The sequence below is a fragment of the Perca flavescens genome, chromosome 3 (assembly GCF_004354835.1).
Source record: "Perca flavescens isolate YP-PL-M2 chromosome 3, PFLA_1.0, whole genome shotgun sequence".
NCBI classification, from domain to species: domain Eukaryota; kingdom Metazoa; phylum Chordata; class Actinopteri; order Perciformes; family Percidae; genus Perca; species Perca flavescens.
In genome coordinates, this window is record NC_041333.1 from 34,330,077 (window position 1) to 34,352,801 (window position 22,725).

General features: G+C 39.7%; 1 protein-coding gene across 1 annotated transcript in view; it reads right to left on the minus strand.

Moving 5' to 3' along the window:
• The window catches only part of map4k1 (mitogen-activated protein kinase kinase kinase kinase 1), a 44,517-nt gene extending 36,344 nt beyond the window's left edge, over positions 1–8,173 (minus strand). Inside the window, exon 1 of the mRNA XM_028574024.1 lies at positions 7,808–8,173. Coding sequence (XP_028429825.1) covers positions 7,808–7,927 — 120 coding nt within the window. The 5' untranslated portion in view covers positions 7,928–8,173. The remainder of the gene's footprint in view (positions 1–7,807) is intronic.
• Between the last annotated feature and the right edge of the window lie 14,552 nt (positions 8,174–22,725).

A 22,725-nucleotide genomic window follows, 5' to 3' on the forward strand; every position in this document is an offset into this window, starting at 1 on the left:
TCAGCTGATATTCCAACAATGCTAACCTTAGACTAACCTGTTTTTATCGTGAAGTTTGAAGATGATCTGCTAAATGTTAATTCCGGCTTGTTATAGGCTGCATCATTGTGCACCAGCCACTTAAACAGGAAGCTGTTCCTATTTAACTCTGCACACATGTTGATGCTAAGCTTCCAGTTTATTTTAACAATGACTGCTGACATACAGTATTCCCTTCTCTTTCTAAGTGTATTCACATTGTCAAACGCTTGGCTGAATATGATAAACCTGTTCTGTTCTTTGCTGAGGTGTTGTTGTTGTTGTCTAACAGGTAAAACCTGCACACCGGCGGACAGTTAGACAAAAGAAGTGTGTGCTGTGTGCCTCAGCAGGCAGAAATGTTGCCTGGGTGCATGCCACCAAGTCTGCCATGCTGATGATTCTGTTTTCACACAGTCAATTTAACGCAACTGTTACACTGAACTACTTGATATGGGCAATTCATACTGTTTCTCTTTTTTTTTTTCTCTGTAATATACAATTTCTTAATTGCTTTTTTAATTCCATTACTTTTTGTATAATCTTGTGTTGCTTAAAAACTTTAACTTCAGGTTTTGATCAAGAGTTGTCTGACGCTGTCGGAACCACTCCATAGTGTGCATATATATATATATATATATGACGATGTGTTGCTGGCTGAGATGATCATTATTTTTTAATTAATGAAAGTTTGGACATCTGTTGATCTAGACTAGGGCTGAACGATTTGGGGGGGGCAGATATTGCGATTACGATTCGATTTGCGAATTTGTCTTAAAAGTTTAGCTAAAGTTCAATATTCACTGTTTAACAAATAAAACATGTGATGGAGCATTATGACATGAGACACCATCAAACTGCTCTGTACTCTTATGCAAGGATGAGAACATGGATACTAATTGCCGGCGAGAAGCCTCTGATTAGACCTGAGTTGTTATCTCGAGCAGTGAAAATCACCGTAAATCAATTCTCACGGTTTAGGATGAACCAAACACGAGAGCACAGACTCCACAGACAACAGCAAAAATGCAGCCAGTTGTACTATGCAAATCTGACTCGTGCAGTGCAGTCACCACATCCACATCCTTCTCTCTGACTGTCCTCATGTCAGTGTCCACTCCTCTAACTGATCCTCTTAATAAAAGGAGCTGTGTGTGATCACTCTTTTTACGATTGTGTTGCTTTTTCCTCACGTTATGCTTGCTTTTTATTTAACGTTTTTAGCATTTTTTTTTTTCATTAACACCAGTATATTCACCACTAGACCTATTTATTTGCACTAGTTTTACACTTATTTTTTTGGAATTCATGGTCAATAAACTCATTTATATGAAATCTTCTAATTTTTGTGTAAGAAAAAAGCTGAAATGATGAAAGAGATTGATTAATGGTTAAGATCAGAGAAATGAAGGTAATGGATAATCACAGATCTGTCAAAGTTGAGTCAGGATAATGCTGTAAAATTGAATACCCAAAATTCTATGAATCTTGGGTGGAATGATCCTTAATTTCCTTTGTGAAGAGCATCTTATGGAACCATTCATGTTATTTTGGGGCAATTTTGTTAAAAGAAACCCACATTTTTTAATATAGAAACTTTGAAAATGGGTCAGATTTGATCCGAGGACCCAGGATAGTTAAGGCTAAAAAACATCCTCCTGCTGCTGCACCACTATACACAGACATTCTGGTATAAATAAGGTCATCTCCATCAGTGGGGGAAGTATTCAGATCCTTTACTTCAGTTAAAGTACCAATACCACACGGTGAAAATACTCCACTACAAGTAAAAGTCCTGCATTAAAAACCTTACTTAAGTATTAAGTATTATCAGAAAATGTACTCAAAGTAAAAGTACTAATTTTGCAGGAAAATGTTCACTGTCACTGTTTTATTATTATTACATCTGATGTTTCTGGATTAATATTCCTGCTGCATTAATGTGTATGTTGCATTATATGGCTGTAGATGTGGTTGTGCTCATTTATATACTGTTGTGTAGTTTAATCTACAGCAGTGCATCATATTCTATAATCATCATATGTTTGTAGCGTGGCTGTCCTCGACGTATCTCTAAAAAGTGTTACACCTTTTCATGGTGTCAGAAAAACAGCCCTGTGTTCAGCTTGGTGACGACGCATTTTCTATCTGATCTGAGAGGCTTTTATTAGATTACGAAGGAGGAGACACGTCATCCTTCAGTTTATCACAAACATTCAACATCAACACATCTGTAGATGCATGGTTTTCACTTAACAGGAAGGGAATGAAAAACTGTCATCTGAAAAGTAATCTATATCCACGACGTTCCACTCCCAGGATTGCTCCGTTGCCGACGGAAATTCAACCGGATTTCACTCATTTAGGCTTTTAGATATCCGTTGCCTATGGTTAACTGCTCCTGAGATCTCTGCAGGGTAAATCCAGACAGCTAGCTAGACTATCTGCCCAATCGGAGTTTTCTGTTGCACGACTAAAACTACTTTCAAACGTACACATGTTCCACCAAAACAAGTTCCTTCCCAAGGCAATTTTGCAGAGGCACCGTTGTTATCGGTTCAAAGAAATGCCAATAAACCAGAGCACGTTTTTCTCCCATCCCGGAATGATGTGTGGACTAGCCAGACCTTCCTCCGCAGCGCTGTGGAGGAAGGTCTGGCAAAGCGAGACTATGGGAAAAGTAACTAAAGCTGATAGACAAATGTAGTGGAGAAAGTTCATCATTTACCTCTGAGATGTAGTGGAGTAAAAGTATAAAGTAGCACAAAATAGAAAGACTCAAGTAAAGTAAAAGTACCTTAAAATCTGTACTTAAGTATGGTACTTGAGTAACTGTACTTTGTTACATTCTACCCCTGATCTCTATAGTGGTCTACTTTCTCTCCTTTCTTACTAAAAGGTACGTTATACTGTGATTGTGGCAACATGTAACCGAAAACATGTACTTGAGTGCACATGCATGTTTGATTATATCTATACGTGTGTGTGTGTGTGTGTGTGTGTGTGTGTGTGTGTGTGTGTGTGTGTGTGTGTGTGTGTGTGTGTGTGTGTGTGTGTGTGTGTGTGCGGCCATGTGTTGAGAATGAGTAATTATGCAAATGTCCCTTTCTGTAAAACAGAACAAATCAACTGACCTGTTTAGGGGAAGTGTGCTCCCTCTACAGCTAACCTGCTTTGCATCAGCAACATTTACTGCACTTCATTGTTGAACAGTTTAAACACAGGAGACATTAGTTTATGGTACATGCCTCCGTAAAGCCTGATATTCAAAATATCATGTCATAATATCCACAGACGCGCTGCAAACAAGCCGCTCAAAAGTAAATTACAAGCTCAAACTAAAGTCCAAATCTACTATGGCATTATTCTTAATACTATTGAAATCCAGCTCAATCCCTTTTGAATTTGGAAAATGGAATACTTAACTTAAATACCTCAGTTCAGTCTGGAGAGTTAAAGCACTGAATCAAAGCAACTTTCTAGAGAATAAATCAAAATTTCTGACCCAAATTATCATAAATAAATACCAACCAGTCTAAGAGAGTATTGGCAAATGAATGAGACTAAATTCCGTCAGCCATGTTCGCATGTTAACATTAGTAGTATTATTAGTATGTTAGCATGCTATTAGCGTTAACTAAGGATGGTGGGAATTTAAACATTAGTTTTGTAGGTATTCTATTATCAACTGTCAAGGACATTCAATGTCAGGACCGAGTTTTACCAGTATCATGTATATGCACTATATCATAAATAAACAGCAGAGTAAACAGAGGAAAAGGTGTTTCTTAACTTCCATGTTTTGAAAACGAGATGGTGCATCCCAAGGGTGAAGTGAGCGTGGCTTTTTCTGAGTCTTTACATACCAGAAACGTGTCTGACGCAGCGCTGCTGCTGCTAGCCTTGTCTGGACACATGGATGTTTCCCATTGATAAAATGAAATACCATGTTAAACATAAATATATACTGATCTGATTACAGCAAAGACAACATCGGCAGTATTGAGGGCAAAATAGGCTACAGAATATTTTGTTCTGTATTGACAGGTGCAATATTAGAAAATCAATTTGTTTTTTATTACATTTATATCTGCATTTACATCAAAACCTCGAGACTTTCAAACATCAACATGTCATTTATTAATATGTATTTGTGTCAAAATGACATATAAACATCCTTTCCTATTCTATTTTGCCTGGAAACTATTCCCACACGCTTGCTTGTCGCGTGAAAAATAGGCGTCGGTTCTATTTCTAGCATGCACGCGTTTTCGGTGCGCCTGAGAAGTGCGTGTCACGCAGGCAGTGTGTAAGCTCTAACCTGTTAACATGGGAGCCGAAATATGAATCGACACGCCACACAGCTGACACGCTCACGCCACGCAGCCAGTACATAGCCAGCCTAACAGGTAGCATGCAGCTAAAGACTCAGCATGAAATCTTAGCTTATCGGTAGCCTGCAGCTACACTTTTCCAGACAGCACGGAGAAACAACAGAACTGGAAACCGGCTTACTTGCAGTTTAGTGTCCCAAATTATTTTCCAGAAACTGATGAGGGTCTTATTTGAGACAGGTTAGGGTTAGGGTTAGGGTAGCACAAGTGGTTTTGCCAGTTCATAATGAATTAAGGATATTGGGACACTAAACTGCACGTATACCATTTCTGTTGAATGTATATTTTCATTGTAGATGCAGCATAAAAGCAACAACACGTTCAAGGTGCTGCTCATTCAACATCCAGACACAGAAGCTCAAAGTCAACATCTTTTAAATCTTCAATCAGCTCCATCACATTTTGCTAGTTATTAAAAGTTTTAAATTGCAATTAAAAGTCTATTTTTCAATAAATACCGTGACACACAAAAACCCCAGCTGTGCTCAACATAAGAGAGGAAACATTTACTAAAATACAAATAAATCAAATCACATGAAAAGGGAAAACGTGAGAAAGAGCAGTGAGACACCCAATCAGGGTCAATGGTCAAGTCACATTTCATCTTAGCACACCTGCAAAGAAAACTCCCGTCTTAACTTGCAAAATATATATATGAAGTTAAATCTTTTTGCCAATTTTGACCTGCTTGTCCCCCTCTGACGAACCTGTCTCACGTTGTAGTAAAGTATTTTTCTGTACTTTCTTAGCACAGCTGAAAGTTTTTGACTCCTTATTGAAGCTGAATCATCCTATAGAAAGTCTCTGGCTTTCAAATAATGTGTTTAACTTTTGTTTAGAACTTGAGGTCCTAAAATAGTTTTTAAACAAGTGAAAATATGAAATCAGCACCTGAAGAGACGACCAACAAGACACTGACGTAGTTTGACTACAACCCAGAGTTTAGACTGACTTCTCCTGTTTCAGTTGGGGTAAAATTGTCAAAAGAAGTAGAATACTTTCACTTTGTGTAAAACCACTTCCTCCAGCAGGGCCCGAGCCTGCACTCGAGTTGTGACTGCAATCAACCAATGAAACTGAAATCAATCACACCTATATTTCCTTTCAAAGACATTTCCAGTGAGAAGGACACAATCTATTCAACCCTGAGGAAGTGAAAATCTAATCGTATAGTAAATATGTACTATTTACTAGTACGGTACTCACAGTAAGTACAATTTTGAGTTACTTGTAAGCCGAAAAGCCGCATAGGGAGATTGGTTGGGGTGGTGGGTGGATCAAACAACACAGGACTTTCACCCAGGAGACCCGGGATCGTGTCCCGCGTGTCACGTTTCCTGAACCCAACCGTGCCGTTCTTCTTTTCCTGAACCCAACCGTGCCGTTCTTCTTTCCCTAAACCCAATTGTCCCATTCTTGTCCCATGTGTCATGGAAACGTAAGCCCACCCACAACCTTTTCCTTAACCTAACTGTGTCAAAAGTGAAGCCAATAGACTTTTAGCGTCAATAACAATGCCAAATGCACCTGACTGACCAAGTGTATTTTAGGCGATGGGAGTGAGAATGTGTTATTCCATTTTATGCTCCTTTCTACTTCTACTCCACTATATCTCAGAGAGATATATTGTACTTTTTACACCACTACATTTGCCTGCTAACTTTAGTTTCTTTCCAGATTCAGATTATTAATACAAAATATAAATCCACTAATAAATGATGAGGTATTTTTGCAAGTCAGGCCAGTGGTTCCTAAACTTTGACATGTCAAGGACCCCTAAACTGACACAAATTAGAGAACGGACCCCCATTTGATAAGATTTCGTCCCAGGGTTTCCCATCTGATAAGATTTTCAAAATCTCTAGGGTCCTATCTTGCACCCGGCGCAGCGCAAAGCCGGACGCAAGTGTCTTTGCTAGTTTAAGACCGACGCAGTTGTCAATTTCCCGTCCAATGCCCGCGTCGTTTAAATAGCAAATGCACCTGCGCATATCTTTGCGCCCATGGGTGTGCTGGTCTTACAGGGAAGTGTGTTCAGTTGAGTTCTTGGCGTATTTCTATCTTGAGGCTGTGGGAAGTGTTCGTGCCATTGACCAACAAAAACCTGGTCTAAAGTCAGCATTTCATTGTTATTTTAACGCCTGTTTCACCTCGTGGAGTTTTGGTGGCCTATCGTGCCATTTATGATCTGCTCGCACGCTTTCACTTCATGCACGAGCAGATCAGTTTCTTCTTGTGAAATCTCTCTTTCCTGCTTTGCAAATCCGCCATCATTTTAGCAATGTGCCAAGGTCCAAACGCGCCTGGCTTTTAAAAGGAATGGGAGATGATCTCTGATTGGTTGATTGCATGTTACGCCCAAAACACACCTCTGATTAATGAAGACCCTAAGTACAACCCTTTAGAACCATGCACCCGTTAAACTAGCAAAAGTGCGTGGCAGGTTTGGTTTAGTGGTATAGCAGGCGCACATATACTGAAATGTTCATGCCTCGACGCAGAGGTCCAGGGTTCGAATCTGACCTGTGACGATTTCCTGCATGTCTTCTCCCTCTCTTTCCCCTTTCTCACCTAGCTGTCATGTCAAATTAAAGGCGGAAAAGTCACAAAAAAAAATAAAACTAGCATTTGGATTCGTACACGCCCTAAACGCACCTGCGTCAGGCGCTTCACGCGCTCGCTTAGATCGTTAAAATAGGGCCCAAAATGTTTCATCACAGAAAGTATATGAAACCCGTGATCAAAACAGTCATACATTCTGTCATACAGATGGAATTATGATGAAAAAGTGTTTCCTCTTTTTGCTGGGAAACCCCTAGAACCCCCTCAAGGACCCACTTTGGGAACCTCTAGGCTAGGCTACCAAGCAGTATAGACGTTAAAGTAATTAACACATTAATGCGTTATAATATGATAATATTATATACATTATTATAAAAATTGGCCATTCTGCATAATGAGCACTTATTATTACTTTAAAGATATTTTGATGCTAGTACTTTTGTACTTTTGCTAAAGCAAGATTTAGAAGACAGGACTTTTACTTGTAACAGAGTATTTCTACACTGTAGTAATGTTACTTTTACTTGGGTTAAAAACCTGAATACTTGCAGTTTTAGGTATACAGAAAACTGAACCAAAGTAGGCGGAAGTAAGACACGCTTGACTTGAGACGCCAGCAGTCAGCGTGACAAACATCCCCCTTCGTACTAACGAATTTACTCAGCCATACATTTCTATTTGATCTTAAAATAAAACACAGTATCGTCTTTCAGTCTCTTTCAATGAGCCCTTCTTCCTCATACGTTTAAATTCCTTTCTGGTTTGCTGATCAGTGGCAGCAGCAGTACTACCACAGTAGTAAAAAAGTAAAAGTAGCAGCTGAAGGCTCTGACCTTAAAAACTTCTCCATAGGTTCCTCCTCCGACTCTCAGCAGGAGCTCAAAATCATCCTGAGGGTTCCTGGTGGAGATATCCAGAGCTGCCCTGTGATGGGAATCCATGTTGATGCTCATGTTGCTAATATTCCTCTTCAGGCATGTCACACACACAGACACAGACACACTCTCTCTCTCTCCCTCTCTCTCCCTCACATACTCTCACACACACTCAGCACATCTACAGGCAACAAAACGGATAAACTCCCAGAAGAAGTGAGTTGCTGAGAAAAGGGACTTTGCCTGTCGTGTGTCGTTCAGCTGCCGTCATACACACACACATGCACACACATTCACACCTTCCTGTTTCTGTTTCTCAGCCTGTTATCGATCCTCCCTACCTCTGTCACTCCCTCCCTCTCACACCTTCCTCTCTTCTCTCTCAATTTTTTTTTCTCAGCTCATTTACATAATCCAATTTTCCTTCCTGTTGGGTGTGTGCATGAGTGAGAGACAGCCTTTTATGTCAGTGTGTTACAGATTTGTGTGTGTTTGTTTTAATAGTGTTCGTGTTCTTGTGTTTCTGTGCTTGTGGGGACCAACATTAAACACAGTTCAAGATGAAGAAATGGTGCAACTTTTTAAAGAGCTAATGTGGGCAGAGTTAAGATTAGAATTAAAGGTTAAGATCCCCCAGAGAGAGAGAGAAAGAGAGAGAGAAAGAGAGAGAGAGAGAGAGAGAGAGAGAGAGAGAGAGAGAGAGAGAGAGAGTGTGTGTGTGTGTGTGTGTGTGTGTGTGTGTGTGTGTGGCTTGTAGCTGATTAGTTGCAGTTGTGCTGTTTGGGGTTTTCAGCGTAAGTTTCAGTCTCAGCTTCACGCCTACTGAAATGTGTCTGTTTGTGTGTGTGTGTGTGTGTGTGTGTGTGTTGCAGCTCTGCAAGAACAGTCACTCGTGCTTGGAGCTCCCTGTCAGCTTCCTGCTCAGCATTTCCCTGCCGATAAATAAGGGCACCCGTCGCATCTTGATAACAAGTTAAAATCACTTTATCAGCTGTGTATCTGGTGTGAATATTCTTTAAAGGTTACATACTGGCATTCATAGTTATCTGTAGCATCTTACAGCACTGCAGCATGCTCATTTACTAACCTGTTATCTGTTGTCCCTGTCCAGATGTTAAGCGATACCCTAAACATATAATTAAATGAAATTTGTTGCAGACACATACAACATTTTCATTTACTATCTGAGTGAGCAGGAAACAGTATGCATCAGCAGAGCACACAGACAGATATTTATAAAAGAGACATAAAAAGCCTGACACACGACAATGCAAGGTGAAATTAAGAGATTTGAGTCCCATATATAGAGGTTTGCTTCTCGACGCAGAGGGTTCGACTCCGACCTGCGGCCCTTTGCTGCGTGTTGTTCCCCCTCTCTCTCCCCCCTTTCATTTCTTCAGCTGTCCTGTCAATAAAGGCCTAAAAATGCCCAAACAATCTTAAAAATGCATGATCGGGCATCATGTATAAGCTTGCATTATTAAGATAAAATATACATTTTAAAGGAACACGCCGACTTATTGGGAATTTAGCTTATTCACCGTAACCCCCAGAGTTAGATAAGTTGATACATACCCTTCTCATCTCCGTGCGTGCTGTAATGCTGTCTGACGGTTCCTGCGGCATCAGGCCAGCACAGAACATGCAGGTGAATGGTTCCAGTAATCCTACTGCTCCGAATAAGTGACAAAATAACACCAACATGTTCCTATTTATATGTTGTGATTTGTATAGTCACAGCGTGTACAAAAAACAACGTAACATGAGACACAGCCATCTTCTAACTGTAAACAAACCGGGAACTATATTCTCAAGCGGAAGAATATAGTACTTGGGCAGAGTGATATGCTCGCAGCAAGCCTGTCTGAGAATATAGTTCCCGGTTTGTTTACTGTTATGGTGCGTTCTTTTTGTCCACCGAAGTCGATTTACGAGTTGTTTTCCGGAGTTACGAACCGGAAGTTGCAAAAAGAACGCCACCGAGGTCGTATATACGACTCGTCAAGTCGTCTGAACTCAGAGGACCCCGAGTTCACTTTCAAAGATGGCTACGTCGTGCATCACACGTAGTAAACATTGTGGTTTTCTACAATTTTAAGCACTTTTGTCTTTGTTGTAACCAAATGAAGAAGTCGTACACATAGCACTGTATACTGCTACCTATAGGCATGTCTCTACATTCTAATTAGGAGTTAAACATAGTGCTGTATACTGCTACCTATAGACATGTCGCTACAGTCTTATTAGGAGTTAAACATAGTGCTGTATACTACTACCTATAGACATGTCGCTACAGTCTTATTAGGAGTTAAACATAGCGCTGTATACTGCTACCTATAGGCATGTCGCTACAGTCTTATTAGGAGTTAAACATAGTGCTGTATACTGCTACCTATAGGCATGTCGCTACAGTCTTATTAGGAGTTAAATACCACCTGATTAGTTATTTTGTAGCTTGTGCAGCTGAGACGCTCGGTTGCTATATGACAACAACGGCTTTAGCCGAGCCTTGAGCAGAAAGCAGAGCAGTAGCCTAACGTTAACGTTAATCAAAACGTAATTTTCATTTATCAAACTGTGAAATATATTCGGACACAGCACCTCCATTTGTCAGAAAGGTGTGGAGGGAGGCGGTTTCCGAAGCTGTTACACCATCCGACAAGCAGTTCTGAAGAAGCAAACTGGCAGCTTCAGGCACTGCTTTTTACTGTTGCTAACATTTGTTAATTAGCACCAAACACAAAGTACAGCTTAGGCTGATGGGAAAGTAGTTACTTTTGCAGGTATTTGGTCATAAAACAAAGTATTGAACAAATTGAAATGTTAACCCGGTGGTGACGCTAGATGAGCAGTCAGAGGATACCAGGGTTTTTATTAATAACTGTTGAGATATTTTGGAGCAAAGTGGCGGACAGACCGAGCTACAGACACATCAACACTGCCATTCATAAGGCCATGCTCGTGTGGATATAAATATGTTAAAGCAAATTAATGAGAAGAAAGAAAAGTAAGAAAAATATTGATCAGTTTCACATTAAAATAAGCAAATATATTAATCAAATTTTCTCAATGTCTTACTTTAATTTCTTTTAAAAATTACTAATTAAAGTACTTTACTCGTGTAATGAACCCACTTAGGGAAAAGGAGGACAAAGATAGAGTATACAAAGAAAAAACTAAAATGAATAGCCGTGGATGAGGGGAGGGGCCCAAACAGAATGCCTATATATCAGTGGTTCTCAACCTTTTTTGGGCCAGTGCCCCCCTATCCATAATCCAGGTCCCTTACCGCGCACCCATCAAATAAGATGTAGGCTAGTTGCCCTGAATATTAATAATTAGGCCCTATTATTGTTATGATGATTATTATTGTTGTTTCTATTGTTATCAAAAAATCATATAATTGAATGAAAAATGTTCAACGGCTATGTTCATAGACTTATTAAAGATAAATTATGTTAATGTTTGATGGAAACTTTAAAGACTTCTGTCATTAAGTGTCATTCGGTTTTTGTCATGACAAGTTGACATTGTTTGGGTTGTCTTGATTATGACAACTTTACATTGATCAAAGTGACATTACCAGAAGTTGTCTTGGTCATGACAACTTGACATAATGTCATCCTGGTTAATGTCAAGTTGTCATTACAAAGACATCCCAAACAAATTGAATGTCAACTTGTCATGACCAAGACAACTTCTGGTAATGTCACTTTGATTAATGCCAAGTTGTCATAATCAAGACAACCCAAACAATGTCAACTTGTCATGACAAAAACCGAATGCCACTTAATAACAGAAGTCATAAACGTTCATGACTTGTATTTAATGTTTTTGACAAGTTCACGACAGTGTCATGTCGTAGTTATTACAGTGTCATGTCACGATTATGTCGATACCTTCAAGTAAAGTGTTACCTCATAGGGTAGTGAATCGTGAACTCGCCTTAAACCAAAAGCCCCCCCAAGTGCACCTCAAAGCCCCCCTTTCCAAAATATTGCTTCCAGCGCCCCCCGTCATCCTCTGAACGCCCCCTGGGGGGCTGTACCTCCCCCGTTGAGAAGCACTGCTATATCTGTACAGGGTCCAGAAGTTTGAACCCACTCATCTAAAAGAGCCTCTCTTATTACGAGGCATTATGAAGATTAAAAGGACAACCAAGCAAGCAGCTGAAGTGTGTTACTCATTAAAAGGTTAAGTTATAAAACACATTGAAAGATAGACATCACATAATGATACCATCTTCATCGTTTGACATTTATCTTCCGTCTGCTCTGTCTGAAGGCTGCCTGCCCACAGTCTCATTTCTGTCCCAGCTCACAAACACCCACATGTAACAGACACATAAAACAGGCCACTTAACCACAAATAACTGCCTGAACCTCAACTCAGCCTAGAGAGCAGGATTGATGCTATATATAAATATGGATTAAACAACTATAGATTTGACTTCCAAGTGGGGGATGATTCACAGGCAGTTTGCAGATTCTGTTAGTGTGAAATACGTGCACATCACGCGGATCTACATGCACGTAGAAGATATGCAGCCTGGTTCTTGTTTTACGGCCATTGGAGTCATGGTCTGCAAGCAAAATGAGACAAGACAGAGAAATGTGCTAAAGCGAGCAACTGAGCCAGTTCGTTATATGCAACTTCTTCACTTGCATTCAGTCATTCTCATTGGCCAGTTGGTTTTGTTTCAACTTCTTGTAGAGTTAAAAAGAAAACATTTAAATGAAGATCTCTATGAGGATTGTAAACAGTAAGACAATAGGGAAATGTAAAAGGGCAAATAGTGCTGGAATAAATAAAGAATTATTAATATAAACTAGGGCTGTCAATCGATTAAAAAAAATTAACTAATTAATTGCACAATTTGCTGTAATTAATCGCGATTAATCGCTTTTTTAAATATTTAGATATTTAAATGCTAAATCACTTAACTTTGCAAATATGAAGAAAAAACCAAACAAGGAAAGGTTCTGCTAAGTTCAGAATGTTTAATATCTTTCAGAACAACAGCAGCAACAATTTGGCTTATTTAGTCCTGCTGAAGGCTGCTGGAAACGGCTAGAACATGCAGAGCAGATTTTTGTCACCGTCCCCGGCTGCTGTCGCCTGCTCTCGTCTACTTTACAGGCGAGGCGCAGTTCATCTCCAACGAGCCGAGAGTTCAGTCGGCGGCAGGGCAGTGTCAGTACCCGATCCGTTCCAACTGCACAATCCGTTCTGCGCATGCGCAAGATGTTCGCGCATGCGGTGTGGTACGATGATTTACGACACTACCCGATCTGTTCCCACACTAGCCTCCACCGGGAAGCTAACGTTAGTTTAGCTAATAGCTAATTCACGTTAGTTTAGCTAATAGCTAATTCACGTTAGTTTAGCTAATAGCTAATTCACGTTAGTTTAGCTAATAGCTAATTCGGGCGGACCGCTAGGTGATTATAGCGGTCTGCCGTTAGCCTCCACTGGGAAGCTAACGTTACTTTAGCTAACAGTTCATTTGGCTAACCGCTAGCTGATTGTAGCGGTCTGCCGTCCGTCAGCCTCCACAGTTAAGCTAATGTTAGTTTAGCTAACAGCTAATTCGGCTAACCGGTAGCTGAGACAGCATGCAAACTTTTAAAAGACCCTCAAAATAAAACTTCAAAACAAACGTTAACATATATAACAGCTGTTACGTCAGTTCTGCTTTACTTGTGCTCATTTAAAACACAATCACTCAATACTCGTCTTTATTGTTACTGTAAAGTCTTAATTTTGCTGTAGCCTGCTTTTCCCATTATGTTTGACTTAACGTTATTTTAGACTGAATCTAGCTGTCCGTTCTGCCTGCACAATCCGTTCTGCGTTATTTGTCGGCTAGCGGTTAGCCGAATTAGCTGTTAGCTAAATTAACGTTAGCTTGGGTGGAGGCTAGCGTGGAACAGATCGGGCAGGTTGTAAAACGGTATTATCATCTGCGCATGCGTGAACATCTTGCGAATGCGCAGAACGGATTGTGCAGTTGGAACGGATCGGGTACTGACAGGCAGTCGGGAATCACCCGGAAATGGCGAGCGGAGTGAGGTGACGTGACTAGTCTCTCAAAATCTGACGAAAATCTTCTAAACTGACCTTTGTTGAGCTGAAATGAAGACAGATTCAGCAACTGCATGGCCTATTTCTCGCTTAAAATGTTTTCAGAAACATGTTTCAGTGAACTATCTTAGTACAATATGAGATCGTATTCTGAATGGCCGCCATGACAGTCTGGCTCTCAATATCCGGAGAAAACAAACCCATGTGACGCGTTCGTCCAATCAGCTGCCGGTTTTCATTACTTGGGCAACAATACAAAGTAGCGCCGCCTGCTGTTATGGAGACGTATTACGTTTCTCAGCCGCCACATGAAGTAAACAAACACAGCTGCGTTAATTTTGTTAATTTTTTTTAACGAGTTAAATATTAAAAAATTTACGCAAAAATGAATGCGTTAATTTTGACAGCCCTAATATAAACTGAACAAAATAATAAACGCAACACTTTGGTTTTTGCCCCCATTTTTCATGAGCTGAACTCAAAGATCTAAGACTTTTTCTATGTATACAAAAGGCCTATTTTTCTCAAATATTGTTCACAAATCTGTCTAAATCTGTGTTAAGCCTGCTTCACACGGGACGATTTTAAAATTGTCGGCCGATTTTCCAATCCTGAGAGACCCCACACACGGTGATAAAAAATCACGGGTTCAACCGTTTTGGTGGTACAGTGTGTGGTGCGCAGCACACGGCAAAATCAACACATCACACACAAACCGATTTGACTCCCGAGCATTCCCAGGTCAGACGGGAAATCTCGCAAAATCCCTCGAGATCAAACGTGACTTCAGAGTAAACAATCATTGCGGACGAAGTGGATGCAGTGGCGATAGTTTGTAGTTTGTTTTTAACCGAAAAAAAAACGTTATCAAAAGAAAAGGCGATGGTCAAAGAAGACAACGCTAGCATGGACTATACTTACTACATCATGATATGGAGGTGATTTGATTTTTCTCATAGAAATGTTGTTACGTATTACACAGATTAATTACCGTTGAAATAAACGTTCGTATATTCGTTTCCATGTACTCTGGTGGACTGCAGTTGTGGATGTAGTTATGCCCATCGACTTTATTTATTTTACACAGTCTGCGTGCTTGTTTGTCCCCCGGGGGGACACCACACACGAGGAGAAATCGGGCCAAAAAAATCCAACATGTTGGATATCCCCGATGTGAGATCGGAGCGGTCCCGACGTCCTTCCGAGCAGACGAGAGCAGTCTTAACACACCACACACGGCAGGAATATCTGATCAGATTATTTTACGATAATCGGAGCATCTTTAGGATTGTGTGGCATATCAAGAAGCGGATTAGACAGCAGGATTATTGCTCAGGTGTGCCTTAGGCTGGACACAATAAAAGGCTACTCTAAAATGTGCAGTTTTACTGTATTGGAGGGGTCTGGGGGGGATCCTAAAATCAGTCAGTATCTGGTGTTAGGGTTAGGATTAGGAATTGGGTTCGATTATCTCAGCAAATGAGAAGTGCTCACTAACACAGATTTAGACAGATTTGTGAGATATTTGAGAGAAATAGGCCTTTTGTGTACATAGAAAAAGTCTTAGATCTTTGAGTTCACCTCATGAAAAATGGGGGCAAAAACAAGTGTTGCGATTATAATTTTGTTCAGTATAATATATATATATAATAATAATAATATATAGTGTTACGATTCAGGGAATTAAAGGACCCAAATGCAGGGAGCGGCAGGCAGGCAGGAGAAGGTTTGAGCTGAAGGATTTATTAATCAGAACACAAAAATGAACCAAGGGAGTCTTGAGAGAAGCAGCAGGCAAAAAATCAATCCCAAAGGCATCCAAAAAAAACCAAGGGAGTACAAAAACAGGAATAACAGGAAGCCCAGAAACCGATGAGAGCTGACACTGGGAGACACGACAGGAATCAACACAAACACACACACAAACTGATGGGGCAAGCACACAAACAAGCTGACAAGAGACAAAGGGAACACTGAGGCTAAATACATGAGGTAACGAGCAAATGAGGGACAAGTGATACAACAGGTGAAATACATCAGGGTGGGGCCGGACAATCAGACTAGACGAGACAAGACAGAAAACTCTAAATCAAAATAGAACAGGAAACAGAAATATACACAACAGTGAACAGAAATATAAACAATCCCAACAGAAATGTCCAATACCACGACAATAAAGGTTGCTTATATATCTGAGCTAAGTGGATATGACAGTATATATTTGACAGATATTTACATGTATACAGTCTATCTTCTATAATAACTGTTTATCATTATAAAATATATTATTTACTTGAAAGGTGGATGCTTGGTGTTACAGGGTTATTGCACAGGGATTGATCCTGACGCTATGGACTCAAAGTCTTCTCTTTACAGTTGAAACTGAGACTTCCTTATTACGACCACTATTCAACTGTGCTTGAAACTGTTGCCCTGTGAGCCGCCTATCATGCAAGCTGTTGACTCTCAGAAACTTGTCTTCTGATTCTGTTGTGGCTTTGGGTCTGCCAGACCTCTTCCTGTCAGAGGTTCCCCCAGTTTGTAAGTGCCTTTTGATGGTGAAGAATACTGTACTCACTGACTTCTTGACTTTCTTCGCAATTTCTCTGTAGAAAAGACCAACATTCTTAAGTGTTATGATGGTCTGTCTCTCTTCCGTTGTTAATTGCCTTTTCCCCACCATTTTTATAGCAACACACTACTTTCTGCAGTACAATACTGTTCATATAATGGTCACGAGGGTACGGTACCACAGTGTGTTCCAACAATACTTTTATACAAACAGAGGGGGTTGTAAGTAATCCAGACAAGTTGTAACACCTGTGGGAATTGGTAGTGTGCGTTTCAAAATCCAATAAGTAGGCAAGGAGAGGATTTAAAAGTTTAACAAGTATTTATTTAAGTAAAAACATAAATGTGTACACGGGTCCGAGTTGAGCAGGCACACAGGCTTCTCTCATCAGACTGAATTTTCTGGCTTATACATGAATTCATATATCAGTCTCTAAGAGCATTTTGATTTGTTTATTAAAAGTTGGAGGAGTACCGTGGTTTAGACTTAGCCTCCTCTGGTTGGTGCACAGACTGGTCCCAGTCTTTTGGCACAAGCCCTCTTCATCAGTTGTTAGGCACTTTAACTATGCTGATGGTCAGAAAGAACAATGTGCCACTGTTGTCCGTCACAGATTGAGAAGTAACTTACTTTCATGGTCAAACTGATATCAAACTGATATCAACTTTGTTGCTGCATTCTTGTTGCTTTCTGACCACCGTCATACAGTGCTGCTTTCTGCACATACAACAATATCCGTTTCTCATTTTGCATGACTAAGCTGTCACAGTGCTCTTCCACTAAACACACTAAACACACAATACTATTCAACTATAATTTGTATCCTCATAAAGCATAGCCAGCTTGACTGATTATTTTTATTTCTTACAGTAGCACCAACTTTCAAAGCTTGATCAACCTCCATTGCTGCAGAACAGCTTTACGTTGTTAACCCATGTCTTGTTCCCTGAAACAGGCCTTTTTGTAAAATTCTGAAATGTACATTATTTTTCAGTTTTGGGTAACTTTACTTTTTCTTAACCTCAGGCAGTTCACCACTTACCTTTGTACTGAAGCTTTGTACCACCAAGCTATTCATATGACTTGAACTGCTAAAATTTCAATAAAAAACTAGAACAATTGGGGTGTTCTAAAACTTTTGACCAGTAGTGTATATTGCACAGCAATCAAACTATTTCCATTTACCAAGGGTACAGCAGCTATATTGTCCATTAGGATCTAGAAATCGGTCACAAATTGACCAGACAGCAGCTTTGTATGACCACACTGACCTGGACCCAGAGACGCGCTGCCATGCAACAAACGGCCTGAATGCCGCCTGATAAAATTGTCGTCACTGACATGCAAATGCTTCACCATCTTTCCTAGGAGCAAAAGTGACACAGGCTTGTGATGCTTTTCTCTATTTTTTGTTCTTTGTGGTCATTTTGTGTCTGTTTGAGGTCATTTTGTGTTTCTTTGGGTGACATTTTGCAGGTGAAGGCCAGGTGGGCCTGTGACACTTTGGGCACCTGGGTATTTAATAAAGTCTGGGAGGAAGGAAAGATTCTTGCAGGATGAAGGGAGGCAGTTATTGTTCCAATAAGAAAACTGGGAAAAGATGCTAATAATCCAGCAAATCATAGGCCAATAGCTTTAACTTCTTACTTAGGTAAGTTAATGGAAAGGTTGGTGAATGGAAGGCTAATGCACTTTATTGAAGAAAGGGGGTTGATGGATAGTTATCAGAGTGGCTTTAGAAAGGGGAGAAGTACTATTGATTCAATCATATGCCTTGAGGATGAAATAAGAAAAGCACTGATAAAGAAAGAGACTATTGTGGCAGTATTCTTAGACGTGGAAGAAGCATATGGTATGCTATGGGTAAAGGTTCTTTTAATCAAAATGGATATGCTAGGAATTGGGGGAAATATGTTTAACTGGGTAATGGACTTTTTAAATAATAGAAGTATTGAGGTGAAAATAGGCACAGAAACATCTAGAAGGTGTTTGGTAGAAAATGGGACACCACAAAGCAGTGTTATTAGTCCATTGCTGTTCAACATAACGATTAATGATGTCTTTTCTACTGTTTCTACTGTCAGGAATTGGAAAGTCACTATTTGCAGACGATGGTTTGCTTATGGAAAAGGGGGAAAATGTAAAGTATACCCTGAAGAAGGTGCAGGAAGCTATAACCCTAGTGGAGGATTGGGGAAGGAAATGGGGGTTTAGATTTTCTAGTGAGAAGACTAATGCTATGTTTTTTACTATGAAGAAAATAGATGAAAGTATAAAACTGGAGTTGTATGGTAGGAATTTGGAAAGGGTTAAAAGTTTTAAATTTCTTGGTGTGTTTTTGACACTATTCTTACATGGAGGGAGCATGTTTCAAAAGTAGTAGACAAATGTAAAAGGCTTATGAATGTAATGAGATGTCTTGCTGGAACAGAATGGGGAGCAGATGTAGCATCTTTGAAGCAAATGTATGTATATTTAATTAGAGCCAGAATTGAATATGGGTGTTTGGTTTATGGATCGGCAGCCAAGTCAGTTTTAGCTGGATTAGATATAGTCCAAGCTAAGGCACTGAGAATATGTACAGGAGTTGTGCAATCTTCTCCAGTGTGTTCCTTGCAGGTAGAAACCAGAAGAAATGCCACTCCGTTTGTGAAGACAGGAGCTTCAGGCTAACTATTGGGTCAACTTGATGGGTCAAAGGTGTGATCACCCATTAAAATAACAATTCAGGCAAGCTGGGAGAGAGAGGTGGCAAGACTTCCAAGTTTTGGATGGACAGTGGAGACATTGGCACAAGAAATGTCTATACATGACAAGAACTTTTGTCCAGGAGTACTGTGGCCATCAGTTCCTTTATGGCAATTGGAGGTCCCAAAGACTGATTTAGAGATACTTGGGATTAAGTCAGAAAATCCTGAATCAGATTTGGTGTATGAATTCCAGTGTCATATAATAGAAAGATATCAGGAACACATAATAATTTTTACTGATGGTTCAAAGGATCAAGAAACAGGTGCTACAGGAGCAGCTTTTGTTGTTCCGAGGTGGAATGCCCAAGCTTGTAAGAGAACCTCAAATTCCCTAAGTGTGTTCACAGTGGAGTTATATGCAATCCTGATGGCAGTGCACTGGACTGAGCAGATTCAGAACCATAAAGTGTTGATATGTAGTGACTCTGTGTCAGCTATCAATAGTATTGGGAAAGGGTCATCAAATAATCGACAAGACCTTGTATATGATATTCTTCTGGCAATTAGAGATGTGAAAAGGAGAGGGATAGAAATATCATTTGAATGGGTCCCAGCTCATGTAGGTATTGCAACAAATGAAAAGGCTGGTAAATTGGCCACGGAAGCTGCTCAAAAGGAAACCATAGATGTCAACATAAATCTTTCTAAGGCGGAGGGTAAAAGTATTGTGTGGCAGGGAACAATTTTAAAATGGCAACAGATCTGGGAGCAAGAAAAACAAAGGGAGGCACCTATTCTCAGTATCTAGTAAGGTAACTGACTCAGTTAATGTTTGTAAAAGAAGGGTGGTTAGACGTAAAGAAGAGGTTATTATTTCTAGAATGAGGATTGGTCACACGTTTTTGAACAGCACTTTATTTATTTTAGGAAAACACAGGAGTGGCTTGTGTTCATCTCAGGAGCTTCAGACAGTGCAACATGTTTTGATTTCCTGTAGAAATGATGACCGCCAAAGACAAGATCTACTCAGAGAATTTTGTTTTTTTAGAAATACGGTCGTTTTGGTCTTAGTCAACTTAGATTTCTTTAGTCGATTAGTCATGTTTGATGCTTTTTTCATGCTGAATGACTTATTTCCAAGAAATGTACAAGCACATCTCTGGTAAACACAAGAATTAAAGTGGTGCTTTCGCATGACTCTTTGCGGAGAAACTAAGATTTACAGATCTGTCGATTAAATCAACTAATTGATTAGTCGATACAACTGAATGAGTGTTAGTCAACTAAGAATTTCTTCAATCGAGCACAGCCCTACGTTGTACCTCACGTACAAATAGGTTAACGATTGTGTCATAACCACGCGACTTACTGTTGCATAGTAGAGGAATTACCTAGTAGAGGAATTACCGTATAGTACAGGAGAAGCTCGCAGGCAGTTTAAACTTACATTAGCTGTTTAAGTTTAATTACTAATGTTAACTAGCATTTTAGTTAGCAATAATTAACCTGAACCTATGTTATCTCATTACATATACCTACGGTCTCCGTCTCTGTAAGATTGGGAATGATTGAGATTTCTCTTGGCAAAGCTACCAGAAGACTTACAACTTTCAGACACGTTGCTCACGTCACATCTACGTTGTCTCTCTCAGTTGGAGGCTGCGCAGTAACGCATCCTTCACTGGTCTTCGTCCAGAGCAATGGGTGGTCCAGTTTATATACTGTCTATGGTAAAACCCCAAAGAAGAAGAAGAACAACAACAGCTAGTTAATGTTTAGAAACAGACAATTACAAATATACTTGTACTTTCTTTGAACTAGAAGAAGAAACAATCAACATCTTATAAGACGGAACACTGGGCAATCAATTCAATTTAAAGATAAAGATATTGTTATTTGTTTTGAAGGCAATGAGATGGACAATGATGTTGTTTATATTGTTCAATTAATCTTGTTATTGGGAAAATTCCACATTCACGAGAAGAAATGGGCGGACTCCAAACCAAGCTTTGAACACTTCTATCAAGAACTGCACCAATACGGCAACACTATAAGAGACGTTAAAAATAAGAAGGCATTTAAGACTGGAAGTGTGTTTAAAAAATGTCTCATGTACCGGTGATACATTTGACTTATGTACTACACTTTTCTTTTCTACTTTTTTATTCATTTTCTACATATATTTTTCTCTGTATATGCACCTCTGGTATTGACTATTTGTATATCTACATACAGGCGATGTACCTATGTTCTTTACTAAATAAAAAGAAAGAAAGAAAGAAAGAAAGAAACAGACAACAACTACCTTGGCTAGCGGAGCACTTAGGCTATATTGGTGGGGTAGTCAAGGGGGTAAGCTTCGCTTCAGAACTCGAGCCATCATGGCGCCATTTTGTTGCTAACTGGCCATCACCTCCTGTTAGCATTCCGCTGACCGCCATTTTTTTTTTACGTCACATGACTGCGAATAACTTTACATCTGAAGCGTTTAAAGACTCTATTTGTCCGTTGTTTAGTTCCAAAGAAACACGACAATGTATAAAAGGCTCCATTACCTTGTACCTCACGTTATGGCTCCGTAGCAGACGTTTTTGTAAAAATAGGCTAACAATTGTGTCATAACCAAGTGACTTACTGTCGCATAGTAGAGGAATTACCGTATAGTACAGGAGAAGCTCGCAGGCAGTTTCGACTTACATGAGATGTTTAGGTTTAATTACTAATGTTAACTAGCATGTTAGTGATCAATAATTAGCCTGTGCCCATGTTATCTCCTTACATACACCTACAGTCTCCGTATCTGTAAGATTGGGAATGATTGAGATTTCTCTTGGCACAGCTACCAGAAGACTTACAACTTTCAGACACGTTGCTCACGTCACATTCTCTCAGTTGGAGGCTGCGCAGTAAAGCTGGCCATCACCAGAAAAGTGCTTCTAATAGCCTTCACTGGTCTCCGTCCCATAGACAGTATATACTCCGTCCAGAGCAACGTGGTCTATTGCTCCATTATGTCTATTGGGGTAGTGCCCCCTCGTGTCCGATCCCGTCCACCACAACTGTCGTGTCTACCTTATTTTTTTTATTTTTTTTTTTTATTGCAAAAAAAGGGTACAAGTCACATGTGAATAGCCAACATGTACATAACATACAACAAGGAAAACGATAAACATAATATAAAACAGAATTGCTAGGGGAAGCTTATAGGTCATTATAAAGAGAAAGAGGACCATATGTTGACAGTTTTAACAGCCTTTTTGTTGTTTGAGAGGAAATCAAATTAATATAATGTTCAACTTCATGGAGAAAAAGTACAAAACTAGGTTTTTTAGTGCTGAATTTACACTTATGAATGTGAAATTTTGCCAAAAGAATTAATAAATTTATAATGAAGAATATATTTTCTCTACTGTGATATTTATAAAAGCAAAAAAAAACATCCTTCCACAATAAGGCAAAGTCTTTATAAATATGGTCAATGATGAATCTGCTGAGGTTTTGCCAAAATGTTCTAGTGTGCGGGCAATGCC